This window comes from Coregonus clupeaformis, chromosome 13 (genome assembly GCF_020615455.1).
Source record: "Coregonus clupeaformis isolate EN_2021a chromosome 13, ASM2061545v1, whole genome shotgun sequence".
Classification (NCBI taxonomy): domain Eukaryota; kingdom Metazoa; phylum Chordata; class Actinopteri; order Salmoniformes; family Salmonidae; genus Coregonus; species Coregonus clupeaformis.
The window spans coordinates 26,657,486-26,681,695 of NC_059204.1; the positions used below are offsets into that span (position 1 = coordinate 26,657,486).

Sequence of the window (24,210 nt, forward strand, 5' to 3'; positions counted from 1 at the left end):
AATATTTTTACACAACCACAACATAACATTTCAACAGGACTTTTCATGTTGTATGTAGTTATATAATGGCATCTTCAAGAATAATGTTAAAATCTCACATGACCATCTCCACACAATTAATTGATATGGTTTTAAACAGTACTGTATGTCTGATCAATGACATGCAGGATATGACACGTTAACTGTGACTTTGAGTTCAAGTCTGAGATATGTTTTGGCCGGCTGACACGTTTTAACATTGTTACTCCCACATTGGGAACATATTGCTATAAAATTTCAGAAACTTTGAGAAAGTCTGTATATTTACATTACAAATATAAAAACAGTTTGGTGGTATTTCCCTCCTCAATCATGATTACTTCATCTCCACAACAACAATCTACTTATACCCAGACATCAAGGCAAACCAAACCATCTCATATGCACTCAACATGTTTCAATGTTTCTATAATAGTAAGAATCCCTTAACATGTTTCAATGTTTCTATAATAGTAAGAATCCCTTATCCCATCTCATTTTTATGAAAGGCTAGAGAGTATAAGTGTGTGTGTTTTAAGTGTCTGTAACCAGGTTTCCATCCAACCTTTTCATGCGAGTAAAGTACAAAAAAATCTCATGACAGGCCTGATGGAATCAGAAAATGTCTCGGTAAACTTTCCAAATGTCGACAAAACAAAATATGCTAGACAAGGTGGGATCTTTTTGTGTCTGTAAAATTAATGTCGGTGGAAACGCTTTTATGCGCAAATATTGATATAATAACCATCATATCGAAGTAAACTTGAAGTCACGCGATGACATGTTGTGTGGTCCTCACACTACGACTCGTCGGGAAAGCATGCAGTTTATTAGGCTACAGATGAAAAAACTTCACAGGGTGGTGAACGTGCAAGGTGATGAGCTTGATGGCCCTTTCCAATAAATATCAATGGCCTTATTCGGGTGACATGATCATCGATGCTTGGCTGCCGTTACTTTAAGCTTTAAACTTGGGGAAATTAGGCCAAATTAGTTAAACCAGTGTTGCTCTTATAGTATAAATCCTCCCCTTTTTTATTTTGTCTCAACGAATGCTGAGTCGACTGGGGTTTAAGATATTAATAAAGAGTCAAGGAAGGGCTTTTAGAATACTACATTTAAAGTGTAAGAAATCACATTTAAAGTGTAAAATATCACACAGTACTGACGGATTGTACGTATGTCTCTTCTTGGTTTCATGTTTGATTGGTATATCCCTCAACTGAATCTTCCCCATTTTTTCCATCTCTACAAAGTCATACTTTAAATCCCTCTTGGCAAAATAACATTTATGTTTCAGTTGTTCCTTATCTCTCTGGCCCACACACCTCTAAACATCTCAGTAACCTTGAAGACCTTGTATCAGCTCCACATAAAGTTTATCTTACCATGTGAGAGCACAAAACTCTCATCTTACTCTCATGCATATTCTCTCTCTTCTGTGGTCAGCGGTGATCACACTGTCACTCCTAAGAGAGAAAACAGTTCTCCATCCTTTTTCCCTTTGTAGAGAGTGATTCCCACCATCTCTCTCCACTTGTAAACTTCTTGTGTCTCACCACAATAGTGCCCAATAGTACTTATTTAGTACATAGTACTTGCCCCTATCTTTCTACTGTACCTCTGCTGCCCCACCACGGCCCCCTCAGATGGCAGTGTCCCACACCACGGCCTGGGGCCTCTGGCAGGGGGGCGTACCAGTCTTGCGGGGTTCAGGGGTCCGTCTCCAGCTGGGCAGGATGGGCATGCTGTCCTGCTTACACAGGCTCTTGTCCGGGCGCCGGTGGGCCTTGATCTCTTTGCATAGGCAGCGCTTCCTCTCGATGACCTCCAGCAGCTTGCCATCCCTCTGGGTCTGGGCTGCGGATGCGGCGGCACCCCCAGTGGTGGGAGGCTGTCCCTGGGCTAGCTGGGCCAGGTGCTGGAACTGCAGCTGGAGGTGGTGCTGCTGCTGCAGCTGCTGGAGCTGTTGCTGTAACTGCAGCTGCTGCTGATGTAGCTGGAGCTGCTGCTGCTGTCTAGACAGACTAGGACTGCAGGGTGTCTGGGAGGAGTGGGAAAGCCCATGCAACTGGACAGAGAGAGGGACAGAGAGGGAGAAAGGAGGGGAGTTAAAGGAAGATGCATGATTTGGGGATTTGTATCAGTACATTACGTTAAATTTAACCTGGGGTATGCATGAATACTGCATCCATGTTGTATCCCTGTAAACACTGAATCCTTGTTGTAGCACTGAATCCCTGAACAGCTCCTACCCCCAAGCCATAAGAGTGCTAAATAAGACTGCTAAATAGCTCATCAAATTGCTACCCGGACTACCTGCATTGACCCTTTTTTGCACTAACTCTCTTGCACTGACTCTATGCACACACACTGGACTCTACCCACACACTCACACATACTTACACTGACACCCCAATACACACATACGCCCACACACATAACATGCGCACACATGCATACTGATGCCACACTCACACACACCTACACACTTTCACACTCACCACATACACTACCGGTCAAATGTTTTAGAACACCTACTCATTCAAGGGTTTTTCTTTATTTTTACTATTTTTACTATCATCAAGGCAAAGGGTGGCTGTTTGAATATATTTTGATTTGTTTAACACTTTTTTGGGTTACTACATGATTCCATATGTGTCATTTCATAGTTTTGATGTCTTCACTATTATTCTACAATGTAGAAAATAGTAAAAATAAAGAAAAACCCTTGAATGAGTAGGTGTTCTAAAACCTTTGACCGGTAGTGTACGCTGCTGCTACTGTCTATTATCTATCCTGTTGCCTAGTCACTTGACCTTTACCTATATGTACATACTGTAGCTACCTCAATTACCTTATACCCCTGCACATCGACTTGATACTGGTACTCCCTGTATATAGCCATGTTATTTTTACTCATTATTGTTATTCGTTATTCACTGTGTATATATTCCTTGTGTCACTATTTCTATTTTTTATTTTATCTTTATCTTTAACTCTGCATTGTTGGAAAAGGACCCGTAAATAAGCATTTCACTGTTAGTCTACACCTGTTTTTTTCTACAAATATAATTTCATTTTACTTGAGCATTGAAGACCAAGCCCAGCAACTACTACATCGTCAATAAGAATATGTTGCACCATAGCCTGCCACTAGATGGAGTGTGACACCATATTCGAGCATGTGGCTCCCCATTGTGTGCGAGGGAGGGTCAGGCAGCACACGCAGACAGTCTCTGCAGCACAGCACAGCACACTTGAACTGCGTCAGCATTTGAGGTGCAGCCAAGTGACTGGGCAAAACGCAACGCTATTGGACAGCGGCTCACTGCTCCAAAACACTGTAGAGAAGCATACTCCTTACATCTCTGCATCTCCGCATACGTCAGTTAGAGCATCGCTCTCCCCTGGACTTATTCTTTAAGGCTGCTGGCCACAACCTTATTCTGCTCACTGAACATATCTCCACACTATAAATAGCTCAGGAGGAGGGTTGTTGCTATCAGCACAGGGAAAAATAACAATGGCCATATTCTTCATAATAATTCCAATACTACTACTTGTACAAATGATAGTAATCACAGTAATACCAAAGATCATCGTCATTATAATAATAGGTATTATTCACCTGACTCAGTGCCTCTCGATGAGGCAGGCTGCTCTGCCTCTGAACGTCGCATCCACTCACCTGCTTCACCCCAGAGGTGGATGATGAGCGGCCGAATCGACCCAGTTCTGGAACACAGAAAAAAACAAGCACTGTTCATACACCTGTCTATAACCACAAATCAATTATGGTTATTGTGCAGTTCATGTTGTCAGGGAGAACAGCTGTGCATATCGAATGCATTGCATTCTTACATGTGTATATGTACAACCGTTGGTACATGTGGGGGAGGTATTATGTGCATAAGTATGTGTATATGTGTGTATATATAGCTCTAGTACTGCATACCATCCTTTCCCCTATGCTGCCACTGATGATCTTAAACCATAACACAATGATGATGTGAGTGTGGATTTAAGAAATCCAGGTAATAGGATCTTCAGATAAATCTGCTGATGTGGTCTCTTTTCTAACGCGCTTTTTGTGTGCAAGTGAAATCATTGACATACTTTAGAGCACTTTCCCTTAGAAAGATTCTGCTAGAAGGAATCTGTGCTAGGTGTCTTAGTGCTTACCTCCATTGCGATAGGCTGGGAAAGTTTGGCAGGGGAGAGGGAGACCCCCTCTAGGCAAGGCTCGGAACCCCAAGGACCCCCCCTCCATCCCGGCCAGGGACTCACTGTGGCCCAGCCCCCTCCCTCCAGTGAAGCGTACTGGGATCCCAGAGTGGCCTCCTCCTCCTCCACCTCCTCCTCGATGCCCTGGGACCAGCTCCTCCTTGTCCACCCTCAGGAGGGCATCGGCACTGCCATTCCATGCACGCCCTTCATCCTCTTGAGAGGGGAATGACAGAAGGGAATTGTTGAGTAAACATACAATGTTTGTCTATTGACTGTATAGTAACAGATTACACTTAACTTACAGTCTAATAGTCTGATTATCCCTCTAAGGGATGAGAGGAACTTCTGATAAAATTCAATATTCAATTCTAACCCATGATGCCCCCCAGCACATGTTAACTTACTTTCTCTCGCTGTCTCTCGGCTGCCGTGGCTGAAGGAGAGTTTCCTCTGCATGGGCCAGTAGGACCCGTCGTCTCCAAAGCCACTGCTGTCCCAGGGCATGAACGCAGCCTTCCCCTGGACGGGCCCAGGCACCGTGCTGCTTTTGGAGGCCACATCACTGTGACCCTGGTGGTGCAAGGAGGGCAGATGAGACCCTCCTCGCAGGCTGTCGTACGCCGGGGGTCTCCGGAAGTCCACTGAGGGGTAGGTCCAGAGCAGGGGGCTGTCTGAGGAGGGGGGCTTGTAGGCAGGCAGGCCATGAGGGGTGTGGGAGCGTTGGAGGTGGGGGCGAGAGTGAGGGCGAGAGTGAGAGGAGGTGGAGGAGGACTGGATTGGGGTTGAACTGGTGCTGGTCTGGGATGAATGGCTGTTGGTGATGGGAGTGCTCTCAGCCTGAGAGGAGGTAGAGTGGGACCCTGTTTCTCTGTCCCTGTCACGGTCTCGCTCTCTGTCTCTCTCCCTGTGTCTCTCTCTGTCACTGTCCCTGTCTCTGTCTCTTTCTCTGTCTCTGTGATTGTCCCTGTGACCATCTCTTTCCCTCTCTCTGTCCCTGTCCCTCTCTCTGTCCCTTTCCCTGTCTCCTTTGTCTGACTTCAAGCAGAAGCTCACAGACTTGCCCTCCTTGCCAGAGCCCTGGGTCTGGGTCTGGGCAGTGGACTTGGAGGAGGTTTCTGAGCCATTCTTGTTGTTGGTGTTGGGGTTGGGCGAGTCTCCTCTATCTGGCTTGCGGTAGTGGTGGTAGTGTGAGGGGCGGTGGTGGGGGTGGTGGTGCTGGTGGGAGTAGGGGGAGGTGGACTTGGAGGAAGGGGGCAGTGGTGTGGAGTGGCTCCTGGCCCTTAGCCCCGGTGCAGGGTCAAGCTGGTCTGTCTCTGTCTCTGTCTCTGTCTCTGTCTCTGTCTCTGTCTCTGTCTCTGTCTCTGCTCTGCTTGTCTCTCTCCTTAGACTCCTTACAGCCTGACAGGGGCATGGGGAGGTTGGAGGAGGGGGTGGTAGTGGCGGAGGAGGTGCTGGATGGAGTTGTCATACTGGAGGAGGTCTGGATGCTGATGGTTCCCAGTTTGGCAGCAGCAGCTTTGTGTTGGACCCCAACCCCGCTAGAGGCAGCAGCTGGCTGGGGGAAGGCGAGCAGCGGAGGCCGGTGCTGCAGCAGGTTGGGGAAGGGGGCCGGGATCTTACTGTTGGACTCTGTCTCTGATTTGTTCCCCTGGAGGAGATAGGGGGTAGGGGCTCGTGGGGGTTGTGGGCTGGAGGAGAGTGGCTGGGGAACAGGGGTAGAGGAGGTGGAGGAGGGGAGGGGCGAGGAGTGGGAGATGGACACTGTGGCTTTAGGTTTGGAACAGGAGGGGGAGGAGGAGGAGGGGCGAGGTAGAGGGGCAGAGATGCCAGAGGAGGAGTGGTGGTGTTTGGAGGATTTGAGTCTCTCGTGTTTGAGAGGGAGGCGTTTGTGTCCCTCTCTGTCCTCTGGCAGCGGGTACTTCATCTCCTCATAGATGGCCTCGCTCTGGTCTGAGTCTGAGTCAGGCGTGGTGGCGACAGGAGTGACAGGATGAGGGGTGGCAGTCTGGCTCTCCCTGGTGAACACCTGTCCCACCATCTCTATGTAGACAGGCTCATCGTCCCCCTCCTCCCCCTGGGGCTGACCCTCACCCCCCTGGAAGGGCAGAGGCGTGGCAGGAGGGGGCACGCGGGGTGGTGGGGGGTCAAACGATAGCTGAGTGCTGGGACTTCGTTTGGGCTTCAGAGGCGGCACCTTCTTGGACATGTCCCCTGAGTCCGACTTCTTCATTGCTGCAGGGGAAAGAGACAGAGCAATGAACTAGAGATATTTCAATCATCACAACAGGGACAATAATAATAACCCACATTTCCAAATTTCCCCACTTCACTGCCCTCATAACTGTTGCCATAGCCTACCATTCTTCTTCTCTGAGTGTTTGGCCTGCGAGTGATTGGGCAGGGGCGGCGGAGGGGTGTCCGGGAGGGCGTGAGGTGCTCTGGGGTCTGAGGAGGAGGAGCTGAGGCGGGTGCTGGGGTGTCGTTTGGGTTTGGTAGGGGGGCAGCGGCCGCCGTGCTGTGACTGGGTGTCAGAGTAATCCTCCCCGTTCTCCAGACCTGTGTCTCTAGCGCCCACGGCGTGGCAGGACTGGGAGCGGGGGGCCATAGCAGAGGCACAGGAGTGAGGGGACAGATCCTGGGAGGCAGGCATGGTCATGAAGCCCATGCGGAAGTGGCGTCGGAAGGACGCCAGGTCACGGACCTTGCCCACCGTGGCTGAGGAGGGGTCCTTCTGGCTGGAGCTGGAAAACACAGGAAGAACAGCATTCCCTCATTCAGCACTTAATCACGTCTCAGTGAAGGACCTTCATTTATTTCCCCATTGTGTTGCCCCTCCCCTTTACTTCCTTGCTCCCTTTTTCTTTTTCTCTTCAAAAACATTATTTAAATAGCTTCAGTCCTCTACTCCTCTTCCTCTGTCTGTCTGTCACTCACACACTCACACACACACACTGCTGCTCATGCATGGATGGCACAAGGAGCGTAGTTTCCCATTGGAGAGTGAGTGATGAGAGATTGGGTGAGGCAGTGCAGCAGCTGTGCGTGCCAGTATTGTGTGTGGAGGAGGGACTCTTCCATTTCCACCCCTCCACATCTGCTCCCCTAGCTCACAAACACATTCAATAAGGAAATTACTTCCCCTAAAATCGAACTCCCCAAAATCTAGCTACTCCTCTCTGACTATAATCTCCCTGTATGTACGTCACTGTGTCACTGGGTTTCTCTAACTCATTCTTTATCTGTTTTATTACCTTGTCTCTACACTACACTCATCATGACCTCTGCCAAGCATTTGATCTGTTTCCATGGCAACTGACTTGCCTGTTTATTGGTTTAGTGGTTTGTCTTAAAACCCATGAAATTGCACATGGTATTGCTTGCCAATGTACAGTACTAAACATACTGCAAACAAGCACACAAAAGAACTGCAATTTCTTTGGCTATTTATTGCCTGAAAAAAGGTGTGGCAGTGCAGCATAAAAATTCCAACTGGAGTTTTCTTCGATGAAAGTAAATATATCGGAGTTGAATGTATAAAGTACTGTACTGTTCCTTTGATTAAACAGATGACTCAATTCTTATTTTTATTTTTTTAGTCATTTAGCAGACGCTCTTATCCAGAGCGACTTACAGGAGCAATTAGGGTTAAGTGCCTTGCTCAAGGGCACATCGACAGATTTTTTCACCTAGTCGGCTCAGGGATTAGAACCAGCGACCTTTCGGTTACTGGCACAACGCTCTTAACCACTAAGCTACCTGCCGCCCCCATTTGCTTATTTGCTCTCTAAAGCCAACTTTACTTTCAAAAACTTGATATGGATAATCCCTGAAGGTCTTTTGAAGGTCATCATGACCGCATCCAAACTACCATCATGCATGAACGCCACAGATTCAGAACATCTTTGGTTTCCTAATAAGTGAAACCAAAATCAATATCTCACCAATAAAGCTACTGATTGATTCAATTGGAGCAGGATCCATACAACAGTGTACCTTGATGAGCAATAACATGGGATGGGGAGCTGCAGCTGACATGGTCCAAATCTGGAGTTATTACATATAGAATATACAGTATAGCTCTGTAAATGAACCTTTATAAAGGTGACTCAGCCGTAACAACAGTGGCTATAGTCTGTAGAAAAACACTGTGCATAACTATTACCATGAAAAGAGCTGAAATGATACTGCTACAACCATCTAGAAGGAAATGATTGGCTGTCTGGCACAGTACATAAAAAGACGAGTGTCAGCTATGGCTCGTGACCTTTTCAACCTGTTTCTCTGATTCCTATTACACATGAGGTATCTATTGATCCTGTTCCACTGTGGAGAGGAGAGGTGAGGAAGGAAAGAGGGGATGAAGGGGTGGGATCTGACTTCTCTAGCAGGACCGGAGGAATGGATCTGGAGGCAACGACCGCCTTTTTGTTTCCCTGCTGGGAACGAGTGGGAGCTGAGTGTGTGGGTGCACACATCTGTGTGTGTGTCTGGTGTGTGTGTGTGTGTGTGTGAGAGAGAGAGAGAGAGAGAGAGAGAGAGAGAGAGAGAGAGAGAGAGAGAGAGAGAGAGAGAGAGAGAGAGCCTGGGTAACTGGGTCTCTACGTGTGTGAGGAGAGGAGGAGGAGATGTTGTGCTTCCGAGCATGCAATCAAAGGCCTCATTTAGGAGGTTATTGCATGTGAGCGATCCCTGAGTGCATGTTGCCTTGTTTGTTTGAGGTAGAGGAAGCAAGAGCAATAAAACGTAACAAACTACACACCCAAATGTAGGCCTTGTTTTTAGGTCACAATGTGAGCGTGCACCTTCCTATTGAGAGGAGGGAAGCTAGCGCAGGCAGCGGAAACTGCACTGAGCATGTTCATCATGGAGAACAGAGATGCAACTGTTTTCTGTCTCATTGCATTATGTGAAGAAAAGCCAAGAGCAGAGCTGTGTGTGTGTGTGTGTGTGTGTGTGTGTCTTTAAGTGTGCCTGTGGGTATATGTGTGTGTGCGCCTGCGGGTGTGGAAGTGTTTGTGCTTGCCATAATCTACATAGACACCAATGGGCCACATTGTCCCTATAATAAAGGCCATAAAGCTCCTCTCTTCCCATCTTCTGTTCCTCTCATCTCTTGTTTCTCTACTTCCTTTCTACATGCCCCCACTCCCCTTAGGATGACAATTAAGAGGTTGCACATAAAATATGAACAATAAAACTCTTCCACATCAGTTCAGAGATTTACAATTGAACTGAACTGAATAATCTAACTCCACCTCTTCAGTTCACCTCTCCTCACCTCTTCTTATTGCCCTCCTGGTCCTTGTGCCTCCAGTCCAGTCGGCTCTTACGATACAGCAGGTTCATGTCGCCGCGGGGACACTGCTCCTCCTCGCAGCCAATCACAGCGCAATGTAGCCGCTTGCCCCTCCTCTCTATGTCACGCAAGAAATGCTCCACCGCCACATCCTGGGCAGAGCCAGAGCTCATGGTATAGAAGACCAATAGGGTGAAGGGGATGGATGTCACTGCAGACCAAGCTTGAATCACCTAGACATGGAGAAGATGGGGACATTGTCATTGTTAATAGTCATCTACTATATGTTGAGCTGACATGACAGAGCCATGTCCAGTTGTCCTCTTACACAGTTTTCATGTCGACATGCTGTATGTAGGGCAGCAGCAGTTACAACATGGTTATAGTACCTGGCTCCTTCTCTTCCATACAGGTGAACAGGCCAGGAGGGATTCCTCCAGACATAATGATGTGCTCAGAGACAGGGTAGGACTAATGAGGAGTGAAAGTTAAAACCCAGAGATGCAGCATTATGAACCATGTCTGACAAAATATCTGACCAAAACATGTGAAAACATCCAAATAAACGGACTATGCAATGCAGGAAACGTAGCTAATAAGGCTCCTTGTGTCATGGACATACTTTCCTCCAGGCTAAAACAAAGGTAGCCAGGTACCCAGGTAGCCAGGCAGCAAGGCAGCCAGGCAGCCAGGTAGCAAGGCAGCCAGGCAGCCAGGTAGCCAGGCAGCCAGGTAGCAAGGTAGCCAGGTACAGTATGTTTACCCAGCCCACTGTGTTGTTTACCCCAACGCCCAACCTACAGTGGATCACATGAAAACACTATTTATATGTTCATTATCCAATTATGACTATCTGAGTAAGCACGGTAACTCAGCTGCAGTGTTGCTCTCTGGCTGGGGGCCTTGGGGTGGCCTAGCTTGGGCTGTCTGCTACCCAGGCAGTAATGTGGTTTGTCATATGTAGCGCACGCAGGGCTTCCTGCACACGCTATTCACCCCATGAAGAGTCAGGCTTGTTGTGGGGAAGATATTTGAGGGCCCAACAGTGTTGTGTGCGTTGGAGTATGTATGCGAGCGCGGCGCTGCAATTGGCTAAGAAAAGCGCAGCTGTCAGCTGGTGTGTGAGTGTTCAAGTGCTTTTGGTGGTTTAACTTATGCTGCATGGGACACTCTTTCCTTGCTATTGGTTTTGGTTTAAACATCATCGCATACACGGGATGAAACGCATGCCAACATACAATGTAGACAAATTCATTAGTGGTCTACTACTACTACACATTCAAGTATGCACTCAATGAACCCACCCATACATAACTTTATCAACCTTCTCCAACAGCAAAGGGAATTCTCAAAACTGACTCTATTAGGTTATACATAAATTATTGTATGTCTGTCTCTGTACTTTGTTGTTCTGTTGAACTACCTGTTTTTACCGATTGGCATTCTATAAATAAGAGACCAATTTAATGTCTGTAACCAATAACAATCTAAACCTCAATCTGATTCCAGTAAATGGAAGTGTGCAGACTGCAGAGCCATAAACAATATGGCTCTGAGAGCACAGGGTTCTCTACAGTGAGAGATGACATCATACTGAGAGCGGTGTCATCCCATCATGGTTCTGACATGGCCCTGTGTGTCACCCTGTGTGCCATCGTAGCTCCCACTATTCCTATTGTCCAGTGCCCTGGCCTCCCCACACACAATGGCCTGCTGCATTGCTGCGGCCTGGCCGCCCTGCGTGGCGTGGGGTGGGGTGGCGTGTAGTGTGACTCAGTGTTAATTAGGTTAGGGAGCTGAGACTGTGTAGGTTGGCCTTCTGTTAACAGGGCCGTCGGTTTGGGCTTCCAAGATCTGGCAGCTGAGCAGGCAGCCCTACAATTGTCGCATTACAGCTGTGGGGAAGTGTGCAATTACACAGGCTGATGAGGATAAGGACACTGCTTGGGAGACGGTTCATCAGGTTCACTAGTCCACTATACAGCACACTTCCTCTACTCCTAGAGCATGTCCTTATCCATCCATAGAAATTGAAATAATTTTGCCAAAATTGGGCTATACAAAATATTTTCCCCCAAAATTATATTACTCCTGTCTGAACAGACATAAATCAAATAATTCAAAAAACTACACCAGAGAGCATAATTTAGCTACAGAGGATCAATAGCTTCTAAAAAAGAGCTGTGGATTAAAGTTTTATCACAAGCCGCAATTTGGGCAGCACACGTGCCAAATATAGAACAGCTTGTTGCATTGTGGCCATAGATATCACCCATAGAAGGCTTTTGGAACCTCTAACCCTGGCACTTTGACTGTTAAACTCATGGGTACACTAGCAATGGCTGCCAGTCCTGACTTGAATGGGAACAGCTATCTATGGATTATATTTCTATGGTTGGTTGCGGCTGTCAGTTTGCCTTTCACAAATATCAAAATACAATTGTGAGAAAGATGTAGGCCTACCGTTTGGAAAGCAAATGCCTACTGTAGAAGCTAACGATTGATTTATCAACAACATTTGAGGGATTGTTTGCCAAAGTAGCTTATCACCAGTGAGTAGCCTATGCTTCATCTTCAGCATTGGGTGAGTCAGTGTCACTGTACACACAGTGTGTATATATATATATATATATATATATATATATATATATATATATATATATATATATATATATATATATATATACAGTGGGGGAAAAAAGTATTTAGTCAGCCACCAATTGTGCAAGTTCTCCCACTTAAAAAGATGAGAGAGGCCTGTAATTTTCATCATAGGTACACGTCAACTATGACAGACAAATTTAGAAAAATTAATCCAGAAAATCACATTGTAGGATTTTTATGAATTTATTTGCAAATTATGGTGGAAAATAAGTATTTGGTCACCTACAAACAAGCAAGATTTCTGGCTCTCACAGACCTGTAACTTCTTCTTTAAGAGGCTCCTCTGTCCTCCACTCGTTACCTGTATTAATGGCACCTGTTTGAACTTGTTATCAGTATAAAATACACCTGTCCACAACCTCAAACAGTCACACTCCAAACTCCACTATGGCCAAGACCAAAGAGCTGTCAAAGGACACCAGAAACAAAATTGTAGACCTGCACCAGGCTGGGAAGACTGAATCTGCAGTAGGTAAGCAGCTTTGTTTGAAGAAATCAACTGTGGGAGCAATTATTAGGAAATGGAAGACATACAAGACCACTGATAATCTCCCTCGGTCTGGGACTCCACGCAAGATCTCACCCTGTGGGGTCAAAATGATCACAAGAACGGTGAGCAAAAATCCCAGAACCACACGGGGGGACCTGGTGAATGACCTGCAGAGAGCTGGGACCAAAGTAACAAAGCCTACCATCAGTAACACACTACGCCGCCAGGGACTCAAATCCTGCAGTGCAAGACGTGTCCCCTTGCTTAAGCCAGTACATGTCCAGGCCCGTCTGAAGTTTGCTAGAGTGCATTTGGATGATCCAGAAGAGGATTGGGAGAATGTCATATGGTCAGATGAAACCAAAATATAACTTTTTGGTAAAAACTCAACTCGTCGTGTTTGGAGGACAAAGAATGCTGAGTTGCATCCAAAGAACACCATACCTACTGTGAAGCATGGGGGGTGGAAACATCATGCTTTGGGGCTGTTTTTCTGCAAAGGGACCAGGACGACTGATCCGTGTAAAGGAAAGAATGAATGGGGCCATGTATCGTGAGATTTTGAGTGAAAACCTCCTTCCATCAGCAAGGGCATTGAAGATGAAACGTGGCTGGGTCTTTCAGCATGACAATGATCCCAAACACACCGCCCGGGCAACGAAGGAGTGGCTTCGTAAGAAGCATTTCAAGGTCCTGGAGTGGCCTAGCCAGTCTCCAGATCTCAACCCCATAGAAAATCTTTGGAGGGAGTTGAAAGTCCGTGCTGCCCAGCGACAGCCCCAAAACATCACTGCTCTAGAGGAGATCTGCATGGAGGAATGGGCCAAAATACCAGCAACAGTGTGTGAAAACCTTGTGAAGACTTACAGAAAACGTTTGACCTGTGTCATTGCCAACAAAGGGTATATAACAAAGTATTGAGAAACTTTTGTTATTGACCAAATACTTATTTTCCACCATAATTTGCAAATAAATTCATAAAAATCCTACAATGTGATTTTCAGGATTTTTTTTTCTCATTTTGTCTGTCATAGTTGACGTGTACCTATGATGAAAATTACAGGCCTCTCTCATCTTTTTAAGTGGGAGAACTTGCACAATTGGTGGCTGACTAAATACTTTTTTCCCCCACTGTATATATATATATATATATATATATATATATATACACTACCGTTCAAAAGTTTGGGGTCACTTAGAAATGTCCTTGTTTTCGAAAGAAAAGCAATTTTTTTGTCCATTAAAATAACATAAAATCCCGTGTAGCTCAGTTGGTAGAGCATGGTGTTTGCAACGCCAGGGTTGTGGGTTAGTTTCCCACGGGGGACCAGTATGAAAAAAAAAATGTTATGCACTCACTAACTGTAAGTCGCTCTGGATAAGAACGTCTGCTAAAATGACTAAAATGTCAAATGTAAATCAGAAATACAGTGTAGACATTGTTAATGTTGTAAATGGCTATTGTAGCTGGAAACGGCTGATTTCTTATGTAATATCTACATAGGCGTACAGAGGCCCATTATCAGCAACCATCAGTCCTGTGTTCCAATGGCACGTTGTATTTGCTAATCCAAGTTTATCATTTAAAAGGCTAATTGATCATTAGAAAACCCTTTTCCAATTATGTTAGCACAGCAGTCTGAGATGGGCAGTCTGAGATATGGCTTTTTCTTTGCAACTCAGTTTCTTGGCAATTTCTCGCATGGAATAGCCTTCATTTCTCAGAACAAGAATAGACTGATGAGTTTCAGAAGAAAGTTCTTTGTTTCTGGCCATTTTAAGCCTGTAATCGAACCCACAATTGCTGATGCTCCAGATACTCAACTAGTCTCAAGAAGGCCAGTTTTATTGCTTCTTTAATCAGCACAACTGTTTTCAGCTGTGCTAACAAAATTGCAAAAGGGTTTTCTAATGATCAATTAGCCTTTTAAAATGATAAACTTGGATTAGCAAACACCACCATGCTTCACCGTAGGGATGGTGCCAGCTTTCCTCCAGACGTGATGCTTGGCGTTCAGGCCAAAGAGTTCAATCTTGGTTTCATCAGACCAGAGAATCTTGTTTCTCATGGTCTGAGAGTCTTTAGGTGCCTTTTGGCAAACTCCAAGCGGGCTGTCATGTGCCTTTTAATGAAGAGTGGCTTCCGTCTGGCCACTCTACCATAAAGGCCTGATTGGTGGAGTGCTGCTGAGATGGTTGTCCTTCTGGAAGTTTCTCCCATCTCCACAGAGGAACTCTAGAGCTGTGTCAGAGTGACCATCAGGTTTTTGGTCACCTCCCTGACCAAGGCCCTTCTCCCCCAGTTTCTCAGTTTGGCCGGGCGGCCAGCTCTAGGAAGCGTCTTGGTGGTTCCAAACATCTTCCATTTCAGAATGATGAAGGCCATTGTGTTCTTGGGGACCTTCAATGCTGCAGACATTTTTTGGTTCCCTTCCCCAGATCTGTGCCTTGACACAATCCTGTCTCGGAGCTCTACGGACAATTCCTTCGACCTCATGGCTTAGTTTTTGCTCTGACATGCACCGTCAACTGTGGGACCTTATATAGACAGGTGTGTGCCTTTCCAAATTATGTCCAATCCAATCAATTGAATTTACCACAGGTGGACTCCAATCAAGTTGTAGAAACATCTCAAGGATGATCAATGGAAACAGGATGCAACTGAGCTCAATTTCGAGTCTTATAGCAAAGGGTCTGAATACTTATGTAAATAAGGTATTTCTTATTTTCTATGTTGTATACATTTGCAAAAATGTCTAAAAACTTGTTTTCGCTTTGTCATTATGCGGTATTGTGTGTAGATTGATGAGGGAAAACATTTTTAAAATCCATTTTAGAATGAGGCTGTAACGTAACAAAATGTGGAAAAAGTCAAGGGGTCTGAATACTTTCCGAAGGCACTGTTATATATATATATATATATATATATATATACTATATATCAGGCTTTCCATTAGGAAAATGTGGCACCGGACATGTGACTGGGAATATTTAAATGTATCTGAAATTTGAGAAATCTACCGGTCATCCATTTACTATACATTGGGTGCGTAACCCATTAGGCCGTCCACCCACGCAGCCAGTGCCGTCAATAAATGTGGGATATTGGCCAAATGAGCCACATTTACATGTCCTTAAAAACTGCTTATAACAAATTCCTAAAATACTATTTGTAGTGTTTCGATGTGTAGCATATGCAAAACATTATAGCCTATTGTTTTATTGGTTTTTACTTTCCTAAAACAATAATTGTCCACCTCAGCTGTCTGAGATTTGAGTGCTAAATGCATCAGGGCATTGCATGCATAGAGGCCTTTAGGCCTTCCACTGTATGATATTAATATTTAAAATATAAAGGAAGAGAAGCTTAGGCCTAGCCCCAGAGAAAGAGAGAGATATGCTGGCGGCATGCTACGACACCAACATGCATTTATTTATCGTTGTCAGATAGGCTACTGCTGTCTGCTATAAAGATATAGGCGTACAGAAGAAGATACATTCTTTCTTTTTTTGTAGCCCATTCCAGCCTTGTGCAGGTCTACAATTTTATCCCTGATGTCCTTACACAGCTCTCTGGTCTTGGCCATTGTGGAGAGGTTGAAGTCTGTTTGATTGAGTGTGTGGACAGGTGTCTTTTATACAGGTAACGAGTTCAAACAGGTGCAGTTAATACAGGTAATGAGTGGAGAACAGGAGGGAAACTAACAGGTCTGTGAGAGCCGGAATTCTTACTGGTTGGTAGGTGATCAAATCATGCAATAAAATGCAAATTAATTACTTAAAAATCATACAATGTGATTTTCTGGATTTTTGTTTTAGATTCCATCTCTCACAGTTGAAGTGTACCTATGATAAAAATTACAGACCTCTACATGCTTTGTAAGTAGGAAAACCTGCAAAATCGGCAGTGTATCAAATACTTGTTCTCCCCACTGTAACTCTGGGTCTTCCTTTCCTGTGGCGGTCCTCATGACAGCCAGTTTCATCATAGCGCTTGATGGTTTTTATGACTGCACTTGAAGAAACTTTAAAGTTCTTGAAATTTTCCGGATTGACTGACCTTCATGTCTTAAAGTAATGATGGACTGTCGTTTCTCTTCGCTTATTTGAGCTGTTCTTGCCATAATATGGACTTGGTCTTTTACCAAATAGGGCTATCTTCTGTATACCACCCCTACCTTATCACAACACAACTGATTGGCTCAAACGCATTAAGAAGGAAAGAAATTCCACAAATTAACTTTGAACCTTTTGATGTCTTCACTATTATACTACAATGTAGAAAATAGTAAAAATAAAGAAAAGCCCTTGAATGAGTAGGTGTGTCCAAACTTTTGACTGGTACTGTAGATTATAGGAGTAACTCTGGTAGGCCTAAAACATTCATCCTCACCTCAAGTTCAACTGTCGGAGTCAGTTGGATTGTCGGTGCACACTGCCTTCATATTATAGGCCTGCAGTATAATAGGATAATAGCCACACCACACCAAACATTCACAAAAGTTTCTAAACTTTATTAGTGTAATATCAAAAGTAAGTCAAGCCATTGTTTATTGGGAAAATGTGAGCAGGATATTATATCACGGCAAACAAAACATTACATTTGGAACTTAATTTGGTGAAAGAAAATGGCTCAACAGAATGAAACAAAAACAAAACACTTGCTAACTGGTTCAAACTTTCACAAAAGTTTTGAACAGGCTATATTGCAGCAATTACCAAGAAGGGCTAGTGCTTACTGTACCCAACAAATGACAGCAATAGGCTAATGATATTGAAAGGCCTACTTCTAAGCTATCTTAATCTAAATAAGGAGCACACAATTAAAAAGACAGATCAAACTTAATTTAGCCAACAAAATGTCTCAACAGAATGAAACAAAACACGTTTTGCATATTTAAAGAACTGGTTTAGATTAATAAATAGGCCTACAATAATAACAATGATATACAATAATAATAATGATAGAACAAATACGAAAAAATAAATAAAGTAGCCTGCATTTGGCCATTTGTGTGGTATTAAAAAATATTCTGCTAATGTCTTCTAGCATGTAAATGATGTAGAATTACATGAAATGTGATTATAAAAGGCACAAAAAATGATCTGACCCTGCAGAGAAAAATGACCCCATGTGTGGAAATCCTAAAAACATGTCTGCTCAACTGTATGCCACTACGCAAATACGATTATAGATGCATGCAATGCTTTTTATAAAGGGGATGTTTTTTACCCCCCACCCTCCAGCACCTCCAACTCAAAACATCTTCCATCAGCTATGTCCTTAACAGAGCCTCAATTAATATGGAGGCAACAGCATCGCTCAAATAGACGTCCCAGTTTTAATCAGGTCTTACATGTGCTATAAGCATACACATGCACACAGTCACACATGCATGCACACAGGCACAGATGCTCACTTGCGTGCGCTCACACGCACTCTCTCTCTCACACACACACACACACACACACACACACACACACACACACACACACACACACACACACACACACACACACACACACACACACACACACACTACATAGGCTATTTTGTGTATGCAGCCCACAATGTAGATATGCAACCAAAGCCCAAACACTGACACATTAAATCAGCAATTTGGGGATTGTAAAAGCAGCTTAAGAGGCATTTACTGGGTCAGAAGTCATTAAAATCCACCTCTTTAGAGCTAGGAGGCAGATGGAGGCGTGATTCACATAACTGGATCTGCATGCAAGGCTGCAGAGAATTGAGCCATTCATGCACATAAGCAAACAAAACACACAGACACACACACACACACACACACACACACACACACACACACACACACACACACACTGTAACACATGGACACAAACAAAACCCTTTGAGCTATAACCCCAAATGCTCACTGATTAAAATGTAGAGGACTGCCACAGTAAATTATGTGAGAAAAATATGTGAAAATGAGATATGCCCACAATTTTAACTAATCAAACAATAATTACTGTGAGAATTAGCTCTGATTGTAAAAATAAAATAAAAAAGGAGTGGCTAACCATTATAGGCCTACAGTATATTGAGGATCTGTGGTGTCAAAGGACTGTGGCTGTTTCTACATTTCCTTTTTAAACTCAACCTTGGATGACTTCTGGATGCAGGCTTTGCATTCACTGCCATCTGGATTGTTTGTGGGAGACAGTGCTCTCGAGACAGTGAGCCCTACATCATCAACACCTTCTCCCCCCTCCTCCTGTCTCCCTCGTTTCTGTCTCCCTCCTCCCCCATCCTGCCACCCAGTGGTGGCAGAGAGAGCACCTGGTGTCTGTCACTCCACATTGCTGGCCTGTTACAGGGCTCCACCACACTGCCACACCGTCACACCATACAGCACCGAATCACATGGTGTGGTATCATGGCCTGACCCCTGTGGCCGTGCTGTGCCGCACGCATCCACACTGTCACCATCACCACACTCTGACACGCCCGGCTGTACACTATGGCAGTCCAGCACACTGCAGCCACTCAGTCAGGGAGAGAAGGACCGAGAGGGAGGGAGAGAGAGAATGGGTGAGGGGGAAGGGAGAGAGATAGAGATTGAAAGAGATACAGAGAGTGAGAGAGAGAGAGCGAAAATAGAGAGGGAGAGGTAGAGAGGGGAGGAGTGGGCGAGGGAGAGAGAGACAGGGGAGGAGTGGGGAGGAGGGGAGAGATAAACGGTCCTCAAGAGTAGGATGGGTAGAGATGCATAGACAGGGAGATAGAAAAGGAGAGGAAGGGATAGGGAGGGAGGGAGGAAGACAGCTCAAGCAGGAGCTTGAGGGAGAGAGGAGAGGAGGTATGGGGAAGGATGAAGAGAGAGAGAGAGAGAGAGAGAGAGAGAGAGAGAGAGAGAGAGAGAGAGAGAGAGAGAGAGAGAGAGAGAGAGAGAGAGAGAGAGAGAGAGAGAGAGAGAGAGCAGGGTAGAGATAAACAAGAAAACTAAATGGGGACAGATTGATAGAGAGAAATAGTGAGACAGCGAAAGGGAGCGAGGGGATAAGTAAATGGAGAAAAGAGGAGGCAATATATAAACAGTGAAAAGAGAGAAGGAGCTGGACTGTAAGAATGGGGGAGGGCTGCATGTGAAACCAGCAAGTCTTTCACACCAGTCACTGCGTGTGTGGTCTCCTAGCAACACTGTCTGCTACTTGTCTCTCCCCAACCGCTAAATATTCACAAAGGGGGATGTTAGTGCTGTCGTTCATGATTATCTGAATGGGAAAGTCAAATTTTACCCAGCTTAATTAGCCTTTCTGTGTACACCTAAATTGTGTCTTAATTTCCATAGTATATCTGTAACCAATAGATACCATATGCTGTGCAGAGTGCCATTTTCATATAGTCTCCAGATGATACACAATCATCTCTAAGCCTACCAGTCAATTCCACATACATGTATTATTAAAATCCATATAGGCCTACTATGAAATTAGATTGGGCGCAACCTTTCCAATGGTGTGATAATGTTACCATGCTGTATTTGCTGTATATCATTGTGGTTGTGGTTGTTGTCATTGTTGTTGTTGATGTTTGGCAATACAATAAATGATGTACTTTTCCCATGAGGGAATACGTTAAGAGAATACAGTGTGTTGAGTCACTGTGATGTGATGTATGGTCAGGGAGTAACCCCACTGGGACATTCCATGGGATTACTGCCAACCACTGGGCTGCTCACACTAAAATAAATGAATACAAAGACCAAGAAAAAAAGCCTTCATTTACACAATTAATGGGAAATAGAGTGGTATTGGGTGTCAAATGACTGCATGTGACATGTAGCACTTCAGAATGAAGATAATTGAATAATGCAATGTATGGAATATAGATTGAGTACAGTCGAGTACAATACAATACTGAAGGTCAGGGATGGACAATTTAGATGGGGCGGGGGCCACAAAAAAATCAGAACTCATCATGAGGGGCCGCAGTGGCTCACAGGTCTGCATACCCACATCCATACCCACACATGCAGTCAGAGCCGGCCCTAGCCTTTTGGGGACCCAAAGTGAAATTTTGTTGCAGTTTTTAACATGACATCTGAGTGATAGTGACTAACAAAATAATTCTGTAATTCAACCATGAGTACTACAAGTTTAGATAGCTAGCTAGACTAATTTACCAATCTAAAAAATTTTAGCTGACATGAGCTATTGAGTGACTGTCAGTGACTGACATTACAAGAGAAAAACTGTTGATGCATAACCACATTTAGAAATTGCCCCTTGTGTATTCTACTATTGAAACTCTCAACAGTAAGTTGAGACCCCGACTGAGTTCCCCCCCAAAATGAAAAAAAAAGACTAGATCCTCTGACAGGAGGATCAATGAAAATGTACTGTTAAAATGCATGAGGACTTAAAGTCCAGTGATGATATAAACTGACTAAAGCTGATATGGTGTGCAGAATAATCTTCCATATCTGTGTGATAATTATGAGAGACTCAATTTTACCAGATCAATAATATTAGAATAGAAAGAGAAAGACACTGAAACAAATTCAACTGAGAGAGTATACTAAAGTGATTCACTATCTGCATCTTCCAAATAAAAACATTGGATGCTGACCCTAACAAAGTGTACTGGGTATAGTCACCTAGTTCAAAGAACATACAGACTCGCACACACACACACACGCAAAAACACACGCATGCACACCGCATGAACACACATGCTCACACACTGTAGATAAACACACTATACCCTCCTTGGTTGGCATATTCCCTCTTCCACCCCTGCATTGGCTGCTCCAGCCAGTCCAGCCCAGTCAACGGCTGCTCCTCTTCCTCTGCGTTGTACAAACTGAGTGACCGATTAATCTTTCATTGAGTTGGAACCAAAGATATACTCAAAATAAACTTCCTCCGTCCTCACATATATTTCTGTCTCATTGCATTATGTGAAGAAAAGACAATAGCAGAGCTCTGTGTGTGTGTGTGTGTGTGTGTGTGTGTGTGTGTGTGTGTACACTTGCGTACATAGTGAATTTGTGTAACTTTTATTTGAGTATGTGTTTAAGGCTGAAACCATACTGTATATTACCTTATGATTGTTTTCAATTTTTTGCAAGCATATGAAAATTACAGCAAACTAGTCATTCTCTCTCTCTCTCTCTCTCTCTCTCTCTCTCTCTCTCTCTCTCTCTCTCTCTCTCTCTCTCTCTCTCTCTCGCTCTCCCTCCATGGTGCAGTCAACATACGACAGCACTCAGTGACCTCCCTCTCCCCCTCCCTCCCTCCTGCCCCCCGTTCCCCACCCCAACCTGCCCTTGGCTTCATCATCTCTGGCTGGAATCTGCAGTAACCAAGGTGACTCAGTGCACTCAGCACACATGAATATTCACTTGCCACACGACAACCCCAGAGCACTTCTACTGTCTCGGACAATACCTTAGTGCTGCTCTGTGTGTGTGTGTGTGTGTGTGTGTGTGTGTGTGTGTGAGAGAGAGAGAGAGAGAGAGAGAGAGAGAGAGAGAGAGAGAGAGAGAGAGAGAGAGAGAGAGAGAGAGAGAGAGAGAGAGAGAGAGAGAGAGAGAGAGAGAGAGAGAGAGAGACGAGAGAGAGAGAGAGAGAGAGAGAGAGAGAGAGAGAGAGAGAGAGAGAGAGAGAGAGAGAGAGAGAGAGAGAGAGAGAGAGAGAGAGAGAGAGAGAGAGAGAGAGTATATACCGCCACTGAAAGCTCAGTATGTGCATGATAAGAGTCTTGGCTCATCACAGTCCTCAGTGTTATCAATGGGCTGCTGCTGAGTCTCTCATACAACAGGATAGCTTGCCCTTGAGACACAGACACACTCTGCCTCAGCTGGCTCTGTGAGCCGAAATTCACACACTCCAAACGGCCATGCGAGCTTGACCGGCTGCTGGTGTCCTGCGTTGCCATGGGCAATTTGGTATCCGCCATCATGTCATACACACAAACAGACAGGAACACACACAAACACTCACTCACTTGCACTCATGCATGCACACAAACAAACAAAACAGCACATATCATGCAAACAAACACACACTGATATCCCTCCCACTTCTAAAACTCTGGAGAGCATCTTGGCTGGATGAGGGTACTTCCTGTGACGTGTCTGTCTACTGTCATTTTTGACTACTTCCTGTGATGTGACTATTTACTGTCATGTGCTGTCTGTTTCCCTGCAACATTGCCCTGCCCCCTCCTTGTTACTCTGAACTATATTGTATAATGCAGAGCATTTGTTTGTTTTGTGAGCAATCAAATATTTATGAAAATAAAGGATGCAAATTAGTTTTTAGGCAAACCTACAATGCCTCTGATATCATTGAAGATTTAGTAGCACCATAAGGCAATGAACCAGGACTATATGAAACATACAACATGATCCAAAGTCATGTACCAACCCCTTTAACTTGACAATGATAGTCTACCATCTCCCCAAATTGCCAACATATTCTGTCTGAGAAGACACCAATGTCTAAGAGTGTGACTGTCTGTCTACTGTAGTTGAGGTGTATTTCTGAGTGAAATATATTTACATACTGTGTAGCAAACCCAGATGAGTTGAGATCCATGACAATTAGCACGGTATTTGGAGAAGATAGAGCCCTTCCCCTGGGGGCGTGTACCCTTTGACCTCTTCTGAAGTGGAGCGAGCAGCAAGGAGCATCGTTTCTGTAATGTTTACCTGTTTCTGGGCCAGCCAGCGGAAGAAAGGAGAAAGGGATGCTACTGGAGGGAGGCTTCTGGAAGGAGGTCTGCTGCTCTGCACTGCCTTCCATGCCTGTTTCGCTCCCTGGATGTTGTGTATGATTCATGTTCCAATAAACCACTTCTTTGAAACATTTATGTGGCTTATTTGTTTTTCTCCTATCGCTGCCCTCTTTTGTTCCTTTCAACCGCCTCTTTTCCCCCAAAAAAATCTGCACTGTTGCTGAGCAGGAATCTCTCCTCTCTTTCCCTCCCTCTCTTGTTCACTACAGTCTAAATAGTTGATTAACCCTTTCCCCTTCATTTATCTTCATTTATGCTGTATGTCAGCTTTGTGCAGTTCAGTGGGTGAATGGCTTTATTGCTGGCTACAACAAAAATGGGCTTAATCAACACTAACACTAACACTAATCACATTATGGTCATTTCAACCAGCATTCTACTGTAAGGACTATTGTACTGTGCATCCCATTTACAAGGTCAACTCGACCAAATCACAATTAGATGTTGGACTAGTCTCGCTTGCCAGACTCATGATACAGCGACTGATGTTGGAAGATACTAATGTTCGATTAATGTCTGTGCAGAAAAATACAGCTTTTAATAAATTAATGTCTAGGTTTCGATCAGATGGAGAGGAGCTCATCAACACAAGCTGAGTACTCAAAGAGGAGAGGAAAGAAGAGGTGAGGGATGTTGTTATGAGAAACAGACACATCACAGTATCTCATTGAAACCCTAATCTCTGTCATGTTTATTGCCATATAATGGCAGTTATTATGATTGATCTAGACTTCCATGTGACTCAGA

At 44.6% G+C, this 24,210-nt stretch overlaps 2 protein-coding genes across 2 annotated transcripts in view; both read right to left on the reverse strand.

Moving 5' to 3' along the window:
- Positions 1–898: 898 nt before the first annotated feature.
- LOC121579835 (neuronal tyrosine-phosphorylated phosphoinositide-3-kinase adapter 1) lies at positions 899–5,181 on the reverse strand. Its single transcript, XM_041894762.1, has 4 exons — positions 4,653–5,181; positions 4,204–4,461; positions 3,710–3,756; positions 899–2,089 (listed from the first exon to the last, which is right to left on the reverse strand). The coding sequence occupies exons 1-4, from the start codon at positions 4,750–4,752 to the stop codon at positions 1,664–1,666; spliced, it is 831 nt and encodes a 276-aa protein (XP_041750696.1). The 5' UTR covers positions 4,753–5,181; the 3' UTR covers positions 899–1,663.
- Positions 5,182–5,207: 26 nt separating this feature from the next.
- Positions 5,208–24,210, reverse strand: part of LOC123492223 (neuronal tyrosine-phosphorylated phosphoinositide-3-kinase adapter 1-like) — a 36,784-nt gene continuing 17,781 nt past the window's right edge. The window contains exons 2-4 of the mRNA XM_045224571.1: positions 9,527–9,777; positions 6,607–6,989; positions 5,208–6,480 (exon numbers count right to left, since the gene is read on the reverse strand). Coding sequence (XP_045080506.1) covers positions 5,546–6,480; positions 6,607–6,989; positions 9,527–9,717 — 1,509 coding nt within the window. The 5' untranslated portion in view covers positions 9,718–9,777 and the 3' untranslated portion in view covers positions 5,208–5,545. The remainder of the gene's footprint in view (positions 6,481–6,606; positions 6,990–9,526; positions 9,778–24,210) is intronic.

Bases quoted from the DNA above. Each gene is read 5' to 3' on its own strand.
- LOC121579835 (XM_041894762.1), bottom strand. From the start codon at position 4,752: ATGCCCTGGGACAGCAGTGGCTTTGGAGACGACGGGTCCTACTGGCCC. The intron at 3,757-4,203 runs GTAAGCACTAAG...TCTGTGTTCCAG, and splicing joins CCCAGCCTATCGCAATGGAG to AACTGGGTCGATTCGGCCGC. The intron at 2,090-3,709 runs GTGAGTGGATGC...CTCTCTGTCCAG, and splicing joins CCACCTCTGGGGTGAAGCAG to TTGCATGGGCTTTCCCACTC.